Source organism: Haematobia irritans, chromosome 1 (assembly GCF_050003625.1).
Source record: "Haematobia irritans isolate KBUSLIRL chromosome 1, ASM5000362v1, whole genome shotgun sequence".
Taxonomy (NCBI): Eukaryota; Metazoa; Arthropoda; class Insecta; order Diptera; family Muscidae; genus Haematobia; species Haematobia irritans.
In genome coordinates, this window is record NC_134397.1 from 2,853,138 (window position 1) to 2,873,216 (window position 20,079).

The 20,079-nt window shown below is 30.6% G+C and overlaps 1 protein-coding gene and 1 long non-coding RNA gene across 2 annotated transcripts; one reads left to right on the forward strand and one right to left on the reverse strand.

Annotated features, from left to right (window-relative positions):
• Nucleotides 1–7,843: 7,843 nt before the first annotated feature.
• aqz (aaquetzalli) lies at nt 7,844–19,857 on the reverse strand. Its single transcript, XM_075288894.1, has 2 exons — nt 18,746–19,857; nt 7,844–13,131 (listed from the first exon to the last, which is right to left on the reverse strand). Exon 2 carries the CDS (start codon nt 12,417–12,419, stop codon nt 11,394–11,396), a length of 1,026 nt encoding a protein of 341 aa, XP_075145009.1. The 5' UTR covers nt 12,420–13,131; nt 18,746–19,857; the 3' UTR covers nt 7,844–11,393.
• Nucleotides 16,545–17,944, forward strand: LOC142220040 (uncharacterized). The gene is made up of 3 exons (XR_012717833.1): nt 16,545–17,011; nt 17,077–17,503; nt 17,568–17,944. It is a non-coding gene; the product is annotated as an uncharacterized LOC142220040 (long non-coding RNA).
• Nucleotides 19,858–20,079: the final 222 nt, after the last annotated feature.

Sequence of the window (20,079 nt, forward strand, 5' to 3'; positions counted from 1 at the left end):
AGTCTATATATAATTTTAATTCGATTTTTAAAAATTTGGTAGCTCTGGGCCTTTTGACCCACATCTTGGGAACAACAAATAAATAATAATGGACGGACCGTCGGACAAAACTTGATCATCTCGTTATAGTTCTGGCGTAAAATTGTTTAAGTCGATCAAAGTTGGAACTTGACCAAATGTGTAAGTTAAATAAGTCAATTCCTTCATGTTAAATTGGCTTTATTTCATATTTCTATTAAACATCCCAGGACAAGGGCAAGAAATAAGATCTCTGATAATAGTGAGCATCGTCCGATTATTTTGTTTAATTTTGTTTAACTACAATGCTTTTTTCCAACTGGAAAACCAGCTATTTCACCAATTATGCTCAGTTCTCATTTTGAATTGGAAATATTTATTTTTAGCTTTGAAATACACTTTTACTCGGAGGGCTTTATGTTAGTATACTTTTATATGTTTAAGATTGTTTTTTCAACTTCCGATTAGTATTTAATCCAATATTACATCAGCTGTTTACATATAGCCGTTTTACAACAACAGGATAAATTCTAACTGGAGGTTGAGAAGTCCAACCGTTGTTGTGTAACAAATAGATGATATCAAATTTAAATTTTGATGGTAATTTCACGGTTTAGACAAATTTATGAGTGTTTTGCTCCTAGCTCTTGTGTTCTTGGACTTTGAGCTAATTGAATGTCCTAAATGAATACATACTAAAGAGATTGATATAATGACTCTTAAAACTAGACGATTTTATAAAATCTTAAATTTCTCAGACTACTCTGACAATTTTAATACAATATTACTGGTTTACTTTTTTCCATTTCATCACATTTAAGATTGATTTTCTGTTATTTAAGGTATGATATTTTTTGGTAGTTTGAAGACTTTATTCTAAGGTGTTGGTTTTTTTATTAGTTCTTTTTTTTTTGTTATTCTTATTTAGAAAATAAAAAATTATAAAATTCATCTTTATGGTTGGTTTGTTGTGTTATTCAATATGTTCTGCTTAAGTTAATATGGTTGTTCTTTCTTTATATGCGAAATTGATTATAAACATGCTGCCAATGTTCTTATAGTTATGCTATGTTTTTACTATGTCTGTATGTAGTTATGTAAGTGGTTATTACGTGTGTCCGTGTATACATATTTAATTATGATTATAAATTTGGTTTATATCTGACAATTTTATAGGATTTAATTTTTGTTTTTCTCTTTATTCTTTTATTTTTTTTATGAGTGATATTACATATGTTAATTTTTATTGTTAATAATGGCACACCAAACGCACACAATTCGTTTTTATTCATTGTATATAAGTTTAAGTTACATTTAAGGTTTTAGTACGCAAACATTTTCTTCAAAATAATGCAAAACTGTGTGAAAATTACATATGGATAAAGGAATGGACCATTGGAAAGCATAGGGAGGAATATAAATAAATAAATACAATTGTAATGTATATTATAAAATGTACCGTTTTCATAAAAAATAATGCTGTTATGTGTTTGTGTCTTATGATTAGTTTTTATTCGCGCAATACTATTTTTTAAGCAAAACAATTTACAACTGCACCAAATTAATTTCATGAATTTTTTCTTTCTAATGCTCGAGTAAAAAAAAAAACCCACAAATGAGGAGTAAATATTCAACCATGGCCCAAACGAGTTAAAACAAAATTTTCCTTGCTGGTACCATGGAAATACTATTGCAAACGGCTGTACTAAACCAGAAGACAGATTACCATTTCTTATCATCTAATAGAAAAAATTCTTGATATTAATCGCAAAAATCAACGGCTCTTTTTTGGCAAACAAATTTATATTGTGATATTCTTAATACATATGACATTGCACATATATAGACGTAAATTTGATATCAATTTCCTTGTAATTGGCTGAGCAGACGTTTGTTGTGGTTGTTGGATAGTTTGAGTGGCTATTGTTTGGATTTTGTTCTGCTAATGTGAATACCACAGTTTGAGAGCCTTTGGTAGAGCATTGATAGCGAGAGAGTAAGTCAAGGCGAGTGTAGAAGCATATTAAGTGAAATAGCGATGGGGAATTAAAGAGATTTCCTGATTTTTTTCTAAAGTCGTTAATAATTGTAAATTTAGAAATATTGATATCTCTTTAAGACACTACTTTCCCATTGCCAAACTGCAGATATATTTGCGTCTAAAAAATATCAAGAATATTTGTGTGTTTGATACACATCTGAATAAAAAAAACACAAAGCTAACACGGAATTGATAAAAGTTAATTAATTTAGAAAATTTCCGTGCGTGAAAGTGCCATGTATTATGAAATGCCATATTACCTATGACTTTTTCTTCGCCACCTTTATTCCAATGCATTCGAGTTAAAATTAAAACATCGAAATATTTGGCAAATACAAACCAAACTTCTCTATTGATCGCAACCATATACATCCATAGAATTAAGTGTTAAAATAACAGCAATTTGCTTTATTATAATTTTTGGTCCACCGAATAAATATAAAAAAATGTTACTAAAAACATAACCTCCCCCTACATTGTGATAAAATTTTAGAATAGTCGTTTGTTTATAGTTCCATAGATTTGTTTAAATGTTTTATATATTTCGAACGAATTAAACCGGATCTAGCAAACAATGACGATTCTCGCCTTTTCTGCTATTTCTCCTAAGAAAGTTTTTTGGATACTCTATTTTACTTGGTATAGTTTTTTAACAAGAAATATTTATTCATGTTTTAGACGTCAAACCATGTATACTTTACATTGTTACATTACAAATCCCACAATTCTGTTCATTTTTATCAACTGTTTTACTTTAGATTATCGTTGCGTTTGAGTGTGTGTGTGAGTATCATTATTTGGAAGGTTATAGTATTTACTTTCATTTCACAACCATATCATATAAATTATTTCCAAAAAAAAAAACTGAAAGTTAGAATATGTTGTTCTATGGATTGCGATCTGTGTGTTATGATAACAAAAATGCTTTAAAAAAAACGAATTCTGAAGATTCTGCATTATTGAGAAGAATAACTTGTACATACAACACTTACAGAACTGTAACAAGTCTGTAGGTAAGTATGTATATAACCTTTTAATTCATTGTTTGTTTTTTTTTTATTGAAATTATTGATTAAAAAACATCTATTACAGTTTAGTTTTTCTTTTAGGTAAAATTAATACATTCCTACATTTATTTTTTTATTTTTTTGTTTTTGTGTTTTTTTTCTTTTTTCATTCATACAATTAGTTATTAATACATTTATTTATTACACATTCATTCATATGTAAGTTTCGTGTGCAAATATCATGCACACATGTGTTAAAATCTTTTGATATTTCTTACTTAGTATGTTTGTTGGGTTATTCGATTAGTTACATAACTTTATATATGTATATTGATCGCATCTCATCATTTAATCTAAATTTGTACAATTAAGTAATGTGACGGCAGCAAGGCTTTCATAGGCCTTTATGGACCTTCGTTACAACAGGCCCTCTTAATGTTTTTGTTTAGTCTGGTTACTTGAGTATGTAATGGCCATTAACGCTTGCCGCGCATGGTGTAAAATTTGCCGATGATAACTGCATGCACTATTGCTAGCGATTGCTTTCACTGAGGCGATTACTTGATAATTGTTAATATTTAAATACAAAAATCACAGTATTGTATGATTATAAATTTCCCATTTGGTTGCTAGTTTGTCTTTAAATGTTCCCCTCATAGCTTGGATTTATTTTTTTCATTTGCAAGGTTTTCAATAAATAGAAGGGATTTTAGATTAAAAGCCGGTGCTAAGTTTGTGTTTCACAGGCGAAAATCAAACATTTTCATGGTTTCTTTAATTAACTGTTATTTTAAAGAAAATGCTAATTGAATTCCTTCAAAGTTATGTTAAATTTGGCGAAAAAAGCCGTATCTTTATTGATATTTTGTACTTGCTACTTGGTTTCCACTTATAAAGCATGAACTTAGTACCAGACTTAATAAAGAAATGTTTTTGCAATTACATATTTGTCGTCCAATAATTAAAGCCACTGGAGCTTTTAATATATAGTTTGCAACAATACAATCCAAAATATTTTCATAAGAATTTTTGTTGTGGATTTTTTCTTTAATTAAAAGTTTTGTTCCATTATGAACTAAGAAATATCCTGTGGTAAGGTGAATATTCGAAAACGTTATTCATTTATGCTTTTTGCCAAAAACTACATACATTTTCCACTAAAAATAAGCTTAACAAAAAATACGTTTTTTTTTTCATATTATACTTCATTCACATTACACTTCCAAAATCCACTTTAACTAGATTTCAACTGTCATTCGCCTTTTAAAAAGAGATTTCAAATCCACTTTTAGTTGATTTCGAGCCTAATGTGAATCAGGTATTAATTGATTTTAATTTTGGACTTTCATTGTGAAACAGGAAAATAGTATTCATGTCTATTATTATTTTTTTTTTTATTATTCCTTCACAAATCTACAGTTCTTTAAGAACCAACATTTATTGCTCGTACATTTTCATTCTGGTTAGTTGAAATCCTTTTCAAAACTCTCAATTTATCGACATATTTACCTTACGTTATCCTTATTTGAGATTTGTTGCAAGTTTCACCAATGTTATTAAAATCATTAACATAGTTTTCAAAAAAAAAAAAAAAAAAAAATAACTAATGTTGAGTTCTAATTGTTTTGGTGTTGAGCATATTTCTTTTAGCGAAACATATCATTTATGTTCTCGCAGAGAAAGCATAACAAAACAAACATTTTTAGATTAGAATTCTTTTCACTACAACAAATGGGAAAATACACCTTATTCCGGCTAACGATTAATTAGAGCTTACTGTTTATTAAGAGTAAACTATCTAATTTGTTGAGACATGACTTTCACGAAATTCATATCGAAATGGTCCATTATGACCATTCAAGCTCATCCTAAATCGTAAAAACTACAAGAATAAGACGAATAAAATGTACGTATTTTTCTTTTTGGAAAGATTGTGTTTTTGAAATCCTCTTAGGAATTCTAACGGATGACATATCGCTCACTTACTTCAAGTCTATTCAAAAAAATTTTTTTTTTGCTTTAATATTTGATTTGAAATCATATTTCAACATTGGAAATAATACTTTGATCGATTGATTTCCTCATTCTTAAAGTAAGATGGCGATTGTTTACACTCTGATATCTTCAGTTTTATATTTTAATATATTTTGGATTGTCTACCCTCTTTCCCCACATGCCTTTACAAAGTTTATGAATAGATGATAAGATATTAGAATCACAATTCGTTCTTAAAAGGTTTAATTTTCATATATATTTCGAAGGAAATTCGTAAATATTTATATTTTCACACTAAGGCAATTAACTAAAGAGGACGTATTTTAAGATTCTCCTCCTCCTCCTAGTATTTACAAGTTTCACAATAAAAAAGAAACAAATAAAAATTCGTCCAAATAGAGACAAATATGACTTGCATATGCAATACTGGTGTGTATTGCACTTCATTTTGCGTCGTTAAAGAACCTTAAAGAAATTGCAAAAAATAAAGAGAACCTGGGATGGAGAAGGGAGACCATGTGTGAGATTATATATTGTTATGGTATGTACTGTTTTTGCATTAATAATGTTGGCAAAATAAAAACAAATATAAATGCAAAAAAAAACAAAATATTGTCTAATTTAATAGATGTCACCTTTTTGGACCGCAGCCAACTTACAAAAATTAAGAAATATATGAAAAAAAACTTTAATTCTGGGGGACACTAAATGTACGTACTAACTTTCGTTGATGGTCCAATGCATTCTAATCCATTTTTACAGATATGTGAAATAAATTATGTGATTATATTTTTAGTAAATCCCACAAACAATGAGAGGTCAAATCTGAATAATACATTCTTCATAAAAAACTACGACTAATATTTTTAACAGTATTTTTTCAGATAAAAATCAACTAAACTGCAAAATAATTTTCATCATGTTTTCAAATTCTGAAAATTTCTATTGAAACAAGTTTCTGTTACTGAACAGCAAACACATATTTTAGCGATCACGGCATTTCTTTTTTCCTGATTTCCAATGACAATGACGGCGATAAGTGTAGGCATACTTACTCTCCAATTCTTCAAAAAGCTAGGTAAACAATAATCCGCCGGTTAGGGAAAATCGGGTAGCATTTGAATGTTATGTTTCATTACATAATGCGAAGTATTACAAAGAGATGTTATTTTAGCTCCGTAATATTTCAATGTGATTGTGGTGTACAATGTTCAACCAATAATTCTATTTTGACATATTTTAATTATTTTTTGTGCATTGCATTGCAAGTGGGATTGAATGTGCATCATTTCAAATCCTCAAAGATACATTGCATTTTTCGTACAACGAAAGAAAACTAAACTAAAAATAAACATGGAAGAAGGAACAAAACAAATTTCGATGAATAAACAGAAATAAAAACACAAGTTGGGGATTTTTTGGTTTGATTAAGCACAGACCTTTACAAAAGGTCTGCACCATGAGAATTTATTTAAATTTTTCATTTTTTTCTGGCTATTATTATTTTTTTTTTGTCGTTTATTCGAATTGCAATAGGGTAGTTTAGAAATGTTGAATAACAATTTTGACTTTTACCAAATTTAGATATTTACTGTTTCTTATTGTGTGTGTTTGTAGTCTTATTTGTGGTTTGTGGGAGGGGACATTTGTTTTTTGTAGATAATATGGTTGTGGTTATTATTGTTGTCGTTTGTATTTTTGTTTTACAATTTTTTTGGTATTTCGTTGCAGACCTAAAATAGTTTACAACAAAATGCTTTTATTTTTAAATTTCTTTTTGTTTCACATATTCCTTGTAAATAATCGTTTTCCAAATTTTCGTTAAAAATAGAAATACACATTATATTTCCGACTTCTTTTCTCAAAAGGATTTGTTTAAAATGTGTGGTGTTTTTTTTTTGTTTATAATTTTGGATGTGTGTTTTCTTAAAAAAAATCACAAACAGTTTATTAAAAATCTCGTAGAGAATATTTCTTTCCTTTTGTTTAGTATCAGACAATTTTTATTGCATTCATCAAGATTTTTGTTGTACAATTATAAATGGATTTGGGAGATTTTCTTTTTTTAACTCATGTATTATTATCACACATAATTGCATAATTTATTTTTTAAAAACAATTGGAAAAAATCCAAAATCCATAGGCATCTTAGTAAAACAAAACTTTTAATTTTATAAATGCAGCAAAGTACTTTCTACTTTCGCGAAATGTTATGGAAATAACCTTGGGTAAATTCATTTCACAAATTCGCTTTACTTAAATGCCTCTGGATTCGATTTTTGGTTCGTTTTTATCATTAAATTAATAATTGGAAGTACATGATGATTAAAAAAACAAAACTAAAATAAAATAAAATTAACTCAAAAGGCTTTTGTTTTTTGCGATTATTGGTTTTATGTGTATGTTTTTAATAAAAAAAAATAATAATAATATATGTAATATTCGAGCATATTCTATATTAATACACTCATATTTGTCTAAAATTGCTTACGTTATTAAGAATATAACAAACGAATGTATGTATGGCTGGCCATGCAGTCAAACAAATACATAACAGAACTCTTAGAGCTCAATTACAAGTTGTTAGTTTCATTTTTTTTTGTGGGCTACCTTTTTTCTTAATCTTAATAGCGTAGACAATTTTAAACTTACTAAAAATTATTATATTCTGGGATTCTTTAAGCAGTAGTATTTTTTAGAAATGTTTAAATATATTTTGTTTTTCTTAAAATTTTTCCAACATTTTCAATTTAAAAGAAAATAATTTTATTTTTAATCAGTGTTTGGGTTTGTGTGTGTCTGTGTGTGTATTTAATTAAGTCTTTGTTAAAGCTTGTTTACAATTTCGTTATCAAATAAAAACTAAAAATAAAATAAAAGAAATAAAAGCTGTATACAGTTGGTTTAATTTACATACTGTGGGGGAAAAAATAAAGAAGGACTGAGGAATCTAAAACCGAAACATAATAGATTTAATTCGAAGTATATATGACGCACTAACAAGCCAGCAGATATGATCTTAGCAGTTGAAGTTGCTCTTAATTAAAAAATATTTCATTTTAGAGAATTTTGTACTTTTGGTGTTTAAGAGTAATTACTTTGTTTAATTTAAAAGAGTTTGTTTTATATTTTAATATATATAATATTATGATTAACAAAAGATCACATGAGGCGGCTTGTTTTCAAGAGCTAGAGGTAGAGGAGAAGGGGATATAGGTTGAAATCAAAGTGGAGGAAATTAGGCAGATAGATGCTTACAAATGGCGACATCGGTCATATATATATTGTACATAAGAAAAAAACTTAAATTAAAAAATGCAAAATTCTTTGTTTTTTTGAAAATTATATAGAAGGAGCACTGCTCCCTCATGATTAAGATTGCATACAAATATCACGTTTCAATAATTTCATTTAAATAAAAAGGATTGTTTACTTGTGGTCGTTTAGTTTCCTTTGTATGAGAATTAAAACTTTAAAATATACAAAAGTTCAATAAAAAAATACCAACAACATTTGCTTATACATTAAAGGAAACAATTTTGATTATTTTTCTATTTTAACAAAACGAAGTGCATGTTGTTGTTTTTTGGCTTGTCTTCTCTCTTGTTACAATGAACAATTGATTATGAGTGAAATTTTAATGAAATTTCTGCGTCTTCTCTATTTGGCCGTCTTATTAATAATTAGCAAATCAATTACAAAATTTGTTTTGGTAATAAAATAAAAAATAAAATAAAATAATAATGTACATAGAAACAACTTTTTGCTTTGACTTATATATACAGATAACATATTTAATTTTCCTTTTGTTTTTTGTTTTTGGCAACAGCAGTTTTCATTGTAAATATGTTGTTATATATTTTAATTCTCTTCAAAATGTCTTTGTCTTTTTCCTTAGGAGCGCTCACTACTTGTGCATTTGGTGTGGAGTACATAGGTAGTATTGCTAGTAGCAGTTGGTTGGTGGTAGAGTCGCGGTCATCATAAATATTAACCTTTGTTTTTAGTTACTTCTTTTGGGATTTTAATAATTTATAATGTACGATATAGTAGATTAAATGCTAAGAAAAAACAAGGTACTGGGTTTAAGTTTTAGTTGTTTTCTTTCTTTGTTGTTGTTGATGTTTTACGAAAATCAAAAATTACAAGTCATATATAATTATAACATTATTTATATAATAGAAAAAGTATACAATACAATTTTGGGGACATAGTTGAGGGAAGGGAAAACAGAGGAAGGATGTGGGAAGAGAGAAGCTTAATTATATATAATATACATACATTCACTGAACAGAAAAGATATACATACAAATGAAAGTTTCAATAGTATTAAAAAATACTTTTAGTTGCTCTTTGTCTTATAGTTTATCCCTTCATTCAATCTCTCAAATAATTGCTTTCTTCAAAAAAAGAGAATACGAAATAGATTTCAAAGAGTAGAAACTAGAATTTGCATAAAGAAATAAAAGGCAAGTAAGTGTGAAGGGATAAAGGTTATATATAAATTTACAAAATTACATTATTTATCTAATTACACAAGGCAAAGGAACCAAACGTTTTTAAAACTCTGGCAATTGCCTTCTAAAACGATCACACTAACAAACACCTCTTATTGCAAAAGCTTGACACTTCAATCATTTTATTATTAGTTTTTGTAATAATCAACATAGGAAACAATTTCCTCAGCAATTCAAGGTATTTGTTTTACAAGCTGTTTATACTGTACTTGTTTGTTTTTTGGTTAAATTTAAATTTACAAAGAAATAAATTCCAAGGTAAAAAAATAAAATAGATGTTTTAGGTTGTGAATTAAGGGCCTTGGGAGGGAATGGGATGGGGATGTGGGGATGGGGGATACTATATGATAATATATAAATAAATACATAATATGACTGCTATTGTAGCATTTGTATACTACAAATTTTAATATTGCAAATAAAATAGAGATAATCTACTACACAATACAAAAATTAATTGAACATTTTCTTATTTTGGCTTTTCGAAGAAACTTAAAGATAGAAGAAAAAGGGTTTTTAGATATGGCTACTACATACATTTCAAATATACCAAAATAGGTAGAGTTGAAGTTCAAATTTGCTTGCTTTACTTTGTATTCACAAATGCTGTGTTGCGTTGCTGCTACTACTGGTTACTATAATGCTGTTGCTGCTGCTGCCTGCAGTCACACTGGTTCATGCGGCGCTGGCGGGATGAGGAGGAGAAGACTGACTGTAAGGCCTTGATATTAGATGGTTTGGTTTGGTCGCTTGGTTGGTTGGTTGGTACGGTCTGATGGTACGTTTTGGATTGCGAAACCATCAGCCGTTCCATCATCACAGAAAGAAAAGAGAACGCACGATATGTGTATTTGACAACCGTGCGAACTCAAGCGTTTTTGCCAACCAAGGAATTAGCCTCAAGTCTGTTTCTATTGTTGATTTTCTTTAGTTAGCTGTGGATGATATTTGGTGGGCTAATTTTGTTTCTGTTTTTCGTTACTATCAAGTAATGTGTTCTTGTTGTTTTGAGTTTATATTCTGCCGTCAGGATAATTCACTTTTGCTTCGTTTTTTCTTGTTAATTTTTCAATACATGAATTACTGTATTTGTGTTTTTTAGACAAATAGCCTTTTTCATTGTTGGTATTCTAGTTTATTTTTTATCACGATCGAAACGTTTTGCCAGATGCATATGTAAATATCGGGCTGGTCAAGGGTTAGACATTTGTTTCTTGTTTCTCTTATTGTATTTTGGTTTTTGTTTTATAGCACTTTTGTAGATTTTAAAGTTCTTTTGTTATTGTTGTTTGCTTAAAATTTAATTTTGTTTTTTTACTTTTGCGTTTTGTTTTTTGGTTTATGTTGACATATTAAATAAAATTGTTGGTTGAGTGTGTTTTTGTCTCTTCACAGTTACGGAATTTTATAGTATTTTGTTATTTGATTGGATTCGATTATTATGGTGTTATGATGATATTGATGAATTTTGCATTTTTTGGCATGTCCATTTTGTGGAGTTCATGTAATTTGATATAGCGTGTTCGTTTTATGGTGGTTGTGTTGTTGGTTTATTGTTTTAATTATTATTAGTTTTGTTGAAGTGTGACTTTGTAATAATCTTGAGATCACAAGCACTTATATGGGGTGGCGTCCACGAGAGAGAGACAGAAGTTGAAAAAAAATAGTATTTTCTTTTTATTTTGACGGAGAGTTTGTATTGTTGTTTTCGTTCCATGTTTGCGATTTTTGTCGTCGTCATCGTTAAAAGGGATGATATTTCCTTCTTTTTTTTAAGTTTTGTTGGCAAAAAGATGTGATGAAGTCACAGGGCGGTTACGATTGCACGTTGAGCAACAATTTCAAATTGTGCGTGTCAAAGTCATCGAGAAGATTTCGCTTTGAAGACTTGACAATGTGACCGCCTAAGGTGTGCGCATCGACGGCATTGGAGTGGTGGCTATGGTGATGATGGTGGTGGTGGCTATGGTGATGATTGTGAGAACGAACATTTAGCACACTGTGGAGGCCTGGACCAGCGCTGCTGTCGACCTTCTCTTCGCTTTTGCTCAGTGTCCAGTGTTCGGGCGGTTTGGGCAATGCTGTTGGGGCTGGTGCATCGAAGCACTTGCTGCCGGCGAAGTGCGTCAGGGCGGTGGGTATGAGAGGATGAGTAGGTGAGATCTTGCCACCGACACACAACAATGGACTCGAGTGCTTCGAGCGGGATTTGCGAGCTGAACTGGGATTGCTGCCGACACCAATGGAAATTGGCGAAGAGGGACTGATGCCACCACCCAGTATTGAGGCCGGCGATTGACGTGTCGACTGACCTCCCTGGGGTGAACGCTGTCCTTCGCGGTATTTTTGTCCGCTATAGCGTTTACTTGCGCTGCCGCCTCCTTGGTTATTATTATTGCTGAAAAAGCTTCCAGTTTCGCTGCTTTGTTGGGGAGATCTCCGCTGTTGCTGCTGCCAATTACGTTGTTGCTTACGTGCAGAAGCAAAATAACTGCCCCCACTTCCATTACCAGAGGAACCCAGTGATGATACACCGGAACTGCTGCTACAATTAGAGCTGATGGAAATTGCCGATGACATGGGGCATCCTGGAGGCGAGGAGCTTAGCTGATGCTGATAATGTGGATGGTTATAATTTGTACTGCTAGCAATACTGTTGGAATGTGCACTTAGGGGTGGTGTTGATGGTGGTGAATTGCAGCCGTTGCCATAACCGCCGCCTCCTCCTCCGCCATTATGCGGCACCTTTTTCGAACGTTGTTGTATTGTTGCCGCCGCGGTCGCCGCTGCTGCTGTTGTCATTTTAAGATTCTTACTAACGCTATTGTGCGAGTATGTCATAGTACAATTTTTATTGTTCTTCTTTCTATTATAAGATTTGAATTCTCAATTCTTCTGCTGCTTTAACCAATTTACTTTTACTGGATGGTTGATACTTGAGTAATTGTTGTTTGCCTTAGTTTTTTGGATTCTATGTTTGTTTTTGTTTAAATTAATGCTTAAGGTTTAAATATCACACACAATAAAATCAACGCTTATTTAAAATATAAATGGGCATTCCTTGTCCTTGTGTCGTTTCCTCCTTCGGCTACCTTACACAGCTGCTGATGGTAATTTGGAACTTGCTACACGTCGTCCACATCGGCAACAAACGCCGCAAACTCTGTCCCAGCTCTGCCGACCTTCACGCTACTCTCTTCTTCTTTCTTCTGCTAAGCTTTTCGTTTTAGTATTTACAATGTTATTAATATATATATATATATAAATTTTATATATATATGTGTGTTTTTATATGCAGGATTCTTGTATTATAATATTTATGTATAAATTATTATGTATTATACTCTTTACTTTAAATATTAATCAGTCTGTTGATTTATCTTTTGAATTTCCTTCTATGTTCGCAGAGTCAAGCTCGTCTCTTTCTTCTGGTAGACTATGTCTGCTTCCTTTTTGCTTACTTTCTGACGGGCGTCATTAACCTCTTCTGGCTTTATTCTCCAAAGCGATTTCTCCTCTAATTCTATTTTCTATTGCGCATATATTTGTGGTCCTGTTGTGGCGAAGACAATGTTTTCAAAGTTTCAAGCAAAACCAGAGTCAGATGGAAAAGGAAATTGAAAAGAAAATAAAAAAGAAAACAAAAATTCTGTTAATACATGATAAATGGTCGATAGAAAATATTTTTAAAATAAAATATATTTTAGTAGTCGCTTTAGGTGCCATCTTAATGATATCGATATGTTGCCTCCTTAGCATACAGGTTAGGTTAGATTTAAAGTCTGAAGTAGTGTTGAGCATATCCAAAGAATTTTCTGTGTAACACACAATTCCTGTTAGTGGCATATAAGATATGCAGTTCGAACTCTGGTGTAAGGATATCGTTTATGATTGACATGAAATTAGAATCGGTATTTGTGATATGGTTGACTCTTACCAACAGTGGAGTCGGTGTTAACATATTTAAAAATTCAACTGGCCACATGGTCTGTAGTAATTACCAAGTTTACCGAAATTACAATGACCGTGTTTCAGTTGCAAAGTTCAAATCTACAAATACATATATTAGAGCCGAAAATTTTGAGACCGTCCCAAAATTTTATTTGCAATTTGAAACGACATTAGTGCCCATGTTCCCAAATCCACTTCCAGGTGAATGTGAATCAATTCCACGATTTTCGTGTCCTACAATCCACTTTCACCGGACTTTTCGTGAAATCAATTCACTTGCAAAAGTCTTGGTGAAAGTTGAATTATGTACAAGATGGGCGTATTTCCGGTTAAAAAAGTACTCGCGTAAAAATTTTGAAATCTTTTATATTTAATACATGAGTTTTATTAAAACTGCGTCATTTTTAATTAAAAAAATAATAAATTATAATAAGTCTATTGATTCCACTTATTTTGATTTCCGCCTTAGTGAATTTTTGGGTGATTTGTGCAACCCAGCTGGTTACAAAGAAGAACGTGGAATTAAGAACACAAAATTTTCACGTTCGTGGATTTGATGTGAATAGTGGAAGTACAATTGAAGTGGATATCGGAATATGGGTGTAGATATAAATACGTATGGTGAATTTGGAGCGAAGCTGACTTCATATTGGTGTAGCACTCATTTAATTTTCCGGCAATTGTCTTTGTAAAAACTTTCATCGTCGTAATTAAATTAGGCTCTACACATTGCCCTCAAAATCGACATTTTAGAGATATTACATCTCTTTTTATAAGGCAAATGACAGTTGAAATTTAGTTAACTATAATGTGATAATAAATTAATATTTCAAACTAAAATCTCGTTATAAAATTTGCAATGACTATATTGAGGTTATATTTCCTAAAATATTTCTTTTAGAACTTTCATTGTGACAGTTTAAGTAGAGAACCACTGTGGTCAAACAGATATCACGCACGGCAGCTTGAAATAATGACTAAACGGCGGAACGGCAGAATTGTATGTTAAAGGTAGGTGTAAACCAAGAGAAAAAGGAAGAATGTCATTTATTAAATTGTTCAGCATTTAACTATGTCGAATGAATATTTTCATTATTTGGTTGAACGACAGGACTAAATTAGTGTGACTTTTATTCGAAGCACTATAGCTGAATCTTGTCATAAATTTTAATTCCCATTGTACAATTCCATATAAAAAAATAACTCAGGCTTTATTATTAGGATAAAAAACAGAAAGGTTACATCACTTTTTTAATATGTATAATTTTGGTTATTGGAATTCACATAAGCGTTGATTTTATTTCCATTTACTGCATTTCTATTCTAACAATTGAAAGAAATTTTATTATTTTACAATGCAATTTTTTGTACCTAAAGCAATTATGCTACTAAAACATTTACACTGCAAAACGAACCGACCAATCGCTTAAAAAGGTTTTAGGTTAATTCATGTTAACGTTAGGCATACAACCCCTAAAAGAAAACAAAACCAACCGGACCGAAAACTTGTTTTGTTATTGTTTTGTCACACAGTAATAAATTTTCCCATTTACAAAAAGAAAAGCAAAAAAAACGGCCTCCGGTCCTTTAGTATTGCTTGAAATTCGGCAACGTAGCATTTGTGTTGATTGTGAGCAGCCATAGTTTCAGGGATGAAAAACGGACATTTTTTTGTAACAGAACAAAATGTTACCTTTATATGCAGCAAATGATACCGAAAATGTTACCTTTATATGCAGCAAATGATACCGAATTATCTATTTTTGATATTTGTTATTTTTTGCCATTAAAAATAATCTGGGATTTATCAAAATATAAACCATTCAATGAAAGACCCATTATTCGGCCATAGTGTCTCGCTTTTTTGAGAATAAAGATCAACTTTACAAAAAAAAAAAGATATCGGTTAGAAATGTATGTATAAATTTAATAATTTCTTTATGTGCTTTGTGGATCTAGTAGTACTTAATCCTTTGATCTTAATTTTGAACTACTAGTTTTACATCTATCTGGACGACTTTTGGGAATTTTATCAAAACCCATGGCAACGATGATGATTTTATTCAAGTTATGCATTATTTATGACATTCCCAAAAAGTCCTTCAAATAGAAAACAATTGGGTATATGCAAAGTTTTTGCGATTGGTAGAAGTACAGTTTGAGTCGCACAGGCACAACAATAGGGCTGTTTTCTTTTTGCACTGGATACAACATTTGTATGGGCTATCCAGAACACCGTTGCACTGGTGTTCTATCCAGAACATCCCATCAGTGCAAGTCGCGCCGATCTTGCCAGATTGTGTTTTGATAAAGTGACGCTTCATCGATTCACAATAGCACTTTATTGTGACTAATTTATAGAAAAACATGAAATTCAAAGTGGTATAGTGTCATAAATAATCGCAGCAGTAAATATTTATTACTAATTGGAGCATTTCATACATTAAAAATGCAAGATTTCACTTCTTTTCTGTGATTGTTTTTGAACAGCTGATGACAGTGTTGCATATTTTTGGGGATGTCCTGGATAAACGAGTACTCTGTTTTCTGTTAGTCCTCCACGGCTTAAGGCCGGTATGCACCTCTAGCGAAATTTTCGGTAGCAAAAATTTATTTAAGTCTACAACAAAAAAAAACAGGGCTGTGTACACAAATTTTAAACCAGCTAATCGCTTTTAAAAATTGTTAATATATGTTCCAAATATTCCTCAAAAAAATTGTTTATTATTTACAGACCTTTTAAAACTTTTACGCACACAATGATTGTAATAAATTAAATGTTTGCTGCCAAAATATGCTTTTGACAACCCTGTTATTTTCATTAGAGGTGCGTACCAGCTTACGAAATTGAACGCTACCGAAAATTTCGTTAGCATAAATAGCAATGCATTTCTTATGGGAATGACATTTTTCGCTAGAGGTGCATACCGGCCTTTAGGGTATCCAGTGCTAAAAGAAAACAACCCTACCCAATAAACACAGGATGAGCGTTTTTCAAATGCAACAACTTTTCAGTTTGAGGGTACCTATAATTATCAACATAAATTCAACTTGACTTGAAACAGCTCATATTCAATACATCTTCAAATTGTTTGCGAATTACTTCCAATTTGCCAAAATGTTGAGGAAATCTTTGAAAAGGGGTTGAAAATAATATGAGAAAACTTTGACAAAACACTACCCTAAAATGCAACGAAAAAACCATGTGGTTTTCAATACTTGTTTGTGCAACGAAGTTCGTGGTCAATTGAAAGAAATAAAAAACATTTTAGACAAAAAACTGAATTTACTCCAAATAGTTTCTAATAATACGTAAGTGAAAATAAAAAAATGATATGAAACTTTAAGGAAGACACTAAATTATATCTCTTTGCCGAAAACTAAAATTATGGATTCTACGTTCTTTAAAACATTAAAAAGCTGACCGATGAAAAAATGTTGGACAAGTAACTCGAACTGCTTCAAATAGTTTATAATAATTGGTAAGTCAATATGAAAAATTAAATCAACACTTTAGAGAAGTCACTAAATTTAAATCTCATTGCAGAAAACTAAAATATTTGGATGCTGCATTCTTGGAAACATTAAGAGGTTGACCAATGAAAAATGATGGTGGCTTATCGAAAAGAGAAAGTTTCCATAAATCAAAGTACAATGAATTAAACTTGGTATTTATGCTTTTCCATATCAACTACTGGGTGATAATTCGCATCACGCCTATAGTTTAATTTACATCGCATCATCGGTTTAATTTGATATTTTGTGAATTGAAATTGCTGGAAATTTATTCTAACTCTCTAGTCATCAAGTTCCTTGCTAATTTCCTGAATTTTAATGAGTTTTACAACAATTTTGTGACACCAACGTTCTTGAGGAATTTTGTGGTTTTCAATACATTTTGTGCCACGAAGTACGTGGTCAGTTATTTTTATTGACATAAAACTGAAATTAATCCAAAACGGTAATTATAATTGGTAAGTCAAAATAAAAAGTGAAATGAAAACGTAATGGAAATCACAAAACTCGATTGTTTTGCAGAAAACTAAAATCATTGGATGTTATATTCTTGGAAGATGTTGACCGGTGAAAAAATGATGAAGGAAACAACAAAGAAAAGATTCCAGAAAACTTGCAAAGTGCAACCAATTAAAACAAAGTGCAACAGTTCCTAAATCAAGAACTTCTGGATGAAAATGTGCATAACATAAATTTACATTCCGTCATCAGTTTGATATTTTGTGAATTCCTCTTGATGGAATCTATTCTAACACGCAGGCCAGCAAGTTCCTCGATAGTTATTATTTGAAATTGTCAGCATATTAATTAATAATTAATTAATTAATAGTTATGTGACACCAACATTATGGGGGAAATTATACATGAAGAATGTTTAAGTTATTTAAAGTTGTATTGATAGTTTTAGTTATTAATACCTTTAATAAGATAATTATGTTTTGATTGGTATTATAACATATTATTATTTTTTTATATTGTTAATGTTATTTTTAATATTATATTTTTAACGAAAAAAATTAATAAAATGTACAAAATCACTAGAAATTTAGTGTTGACTTTCAGTAAGAACTGGGATTGACTTTCATGCAAATTGTGGTTAGAAAATATTCGCAGCAATATTAGTTTTTAATTTGTCTCACATTGAAAACTGTTTGAGAAATTATTGAGTAGCAATGCATTTCAATTTGAGGATTACAATTGAGAGATTATTGCTATTGTGTTTAATTTTACTGTTGAGGGTAATGTCTGTTTTTTGTTGAGAACGCGATTTTCTCAACAATTTCTCAACTTGAATATTACCCTAATCCTTTGAAAAAATGTTTGAAAAATTATTGCATTTTAGTATTTTTCAAACGTTTGTGTTTATTGGGTAATATTAAGTATGTAAAATGGTACCAAAAATTGTACTAATTTTTCATATTTTCCCATCTTCAGCTTGTTTTCGACGCAATGTTTTAGTGGCTGTGTGCGTTTTCATGTATACAATACAAAGTGCTACGTTGCCAAATTTCTTGATATACTGAAAACGTGATATCTAGTTTATTTCTTTTCAATAGGTGAAACAGATTAAACATCGATTTCTTGTTCACTCCATCCATACCAACAAACAAAATCAATCATTGTTACGACAATGTACGAAATCGAACGATGAAAATAAATGTAATGGGGAAAATAGGAAAACATTTATGACGGGGACTTACTTGATACTTTGTAAACCATTAGATTCCCGTCGTTGTTGTCGTTTTTATATGTTGGTGGTTTAAATATATTTTTTTTTTGTTTTTGCTCCAATCGCTCTGTCGTTTTATCGAAACCTAAAACACTTGCGGTCTCTTTCTCACACGTATCTTGTAAATTTGTAATAAATTCCCAAAGCCGTGTTGAGTAAAGTAGGATGGCTATAGCTCTTATATTGTTGTTTTTGCATTAACAAAAAGTAATAAAGAAGAAATCACCTTCGACGTTACGTAGTGGGAAATTTTTCGAATATCACAAAAAAAATTTACGAAACTTGAGGGGATATTTGTTTTGTTTTAATTTTCACAAAGTATTCTTTTATGTATGTTCATTCATACGCAATATGTGTAATTTTTTCCTCCTTGCTTCGTTCGGTCAAAAGCACTGAACTTTATTCTTGGGTCGTTTTTATTTCTTTTTTGGTATACTGACAATTGTTTTTTTTTATTTCTTTCTGTCAACCTCAATTTGAAGATACCGAAGAAAATAACACGAAATCACACTTTGAACTTTTGATGTTAGAAGAAATATTTTGGTTTTAGATTCTGTCAATATTTCAGATTTCCAAATGAATTTCTTTTTTTTTTTGGAAATATTTTTGTCAAAGTGTACAACACGACGGTATATTTTTTTAGCCAAAAATTTTGACACGACGAACGGAACAGTGTTGAAATGTTTTTATTGAAAATAATTTCAACGCCTGCAAATTTTGCCCTTTAAATGGCTTGTTGTACTTTTGTTAAATAAAATCAATTTGAGTGTTCTTTTTAGCTTCACTAGTTGTACTATTATTTTTCGCTTCCTTTTCTCAATTACAGATACATAAATACATACGAATATATGTATATAAATATCTCTCTATGAATGCACACATATAATGTGGTTGACGTTGATGGATTGAATTTGATTTGCTTGTTATCACTTATTACAATTTACATTTAATTGATAATAATTATAACAGATAGATCACTATTTGAATTCAAATTTATCTTAAATTAGATTTTTTTAATTTTTTACTTTAAATTAGTTATGATGCGTACGGAACGCCTTCTCCGAATCTTAGACCATGACTCTTTGATCGAAAAACGAAACAAGCGACCAGTGAAAAGCCAAGCACCAGAAATATGAAATCAGTGCTGCCAACATTTCATTGCAAAACCTAAATAACGTCGCATTGTATACGCAGAACATGTAACGGATCGAACCTAAATTAAATTCAAGGCGTCATTTTATGCGCTTTACAGACTATCAGTTATTTCGGACGGAATGTCGGTGTTTGTAAAGAATCTTATGCGCT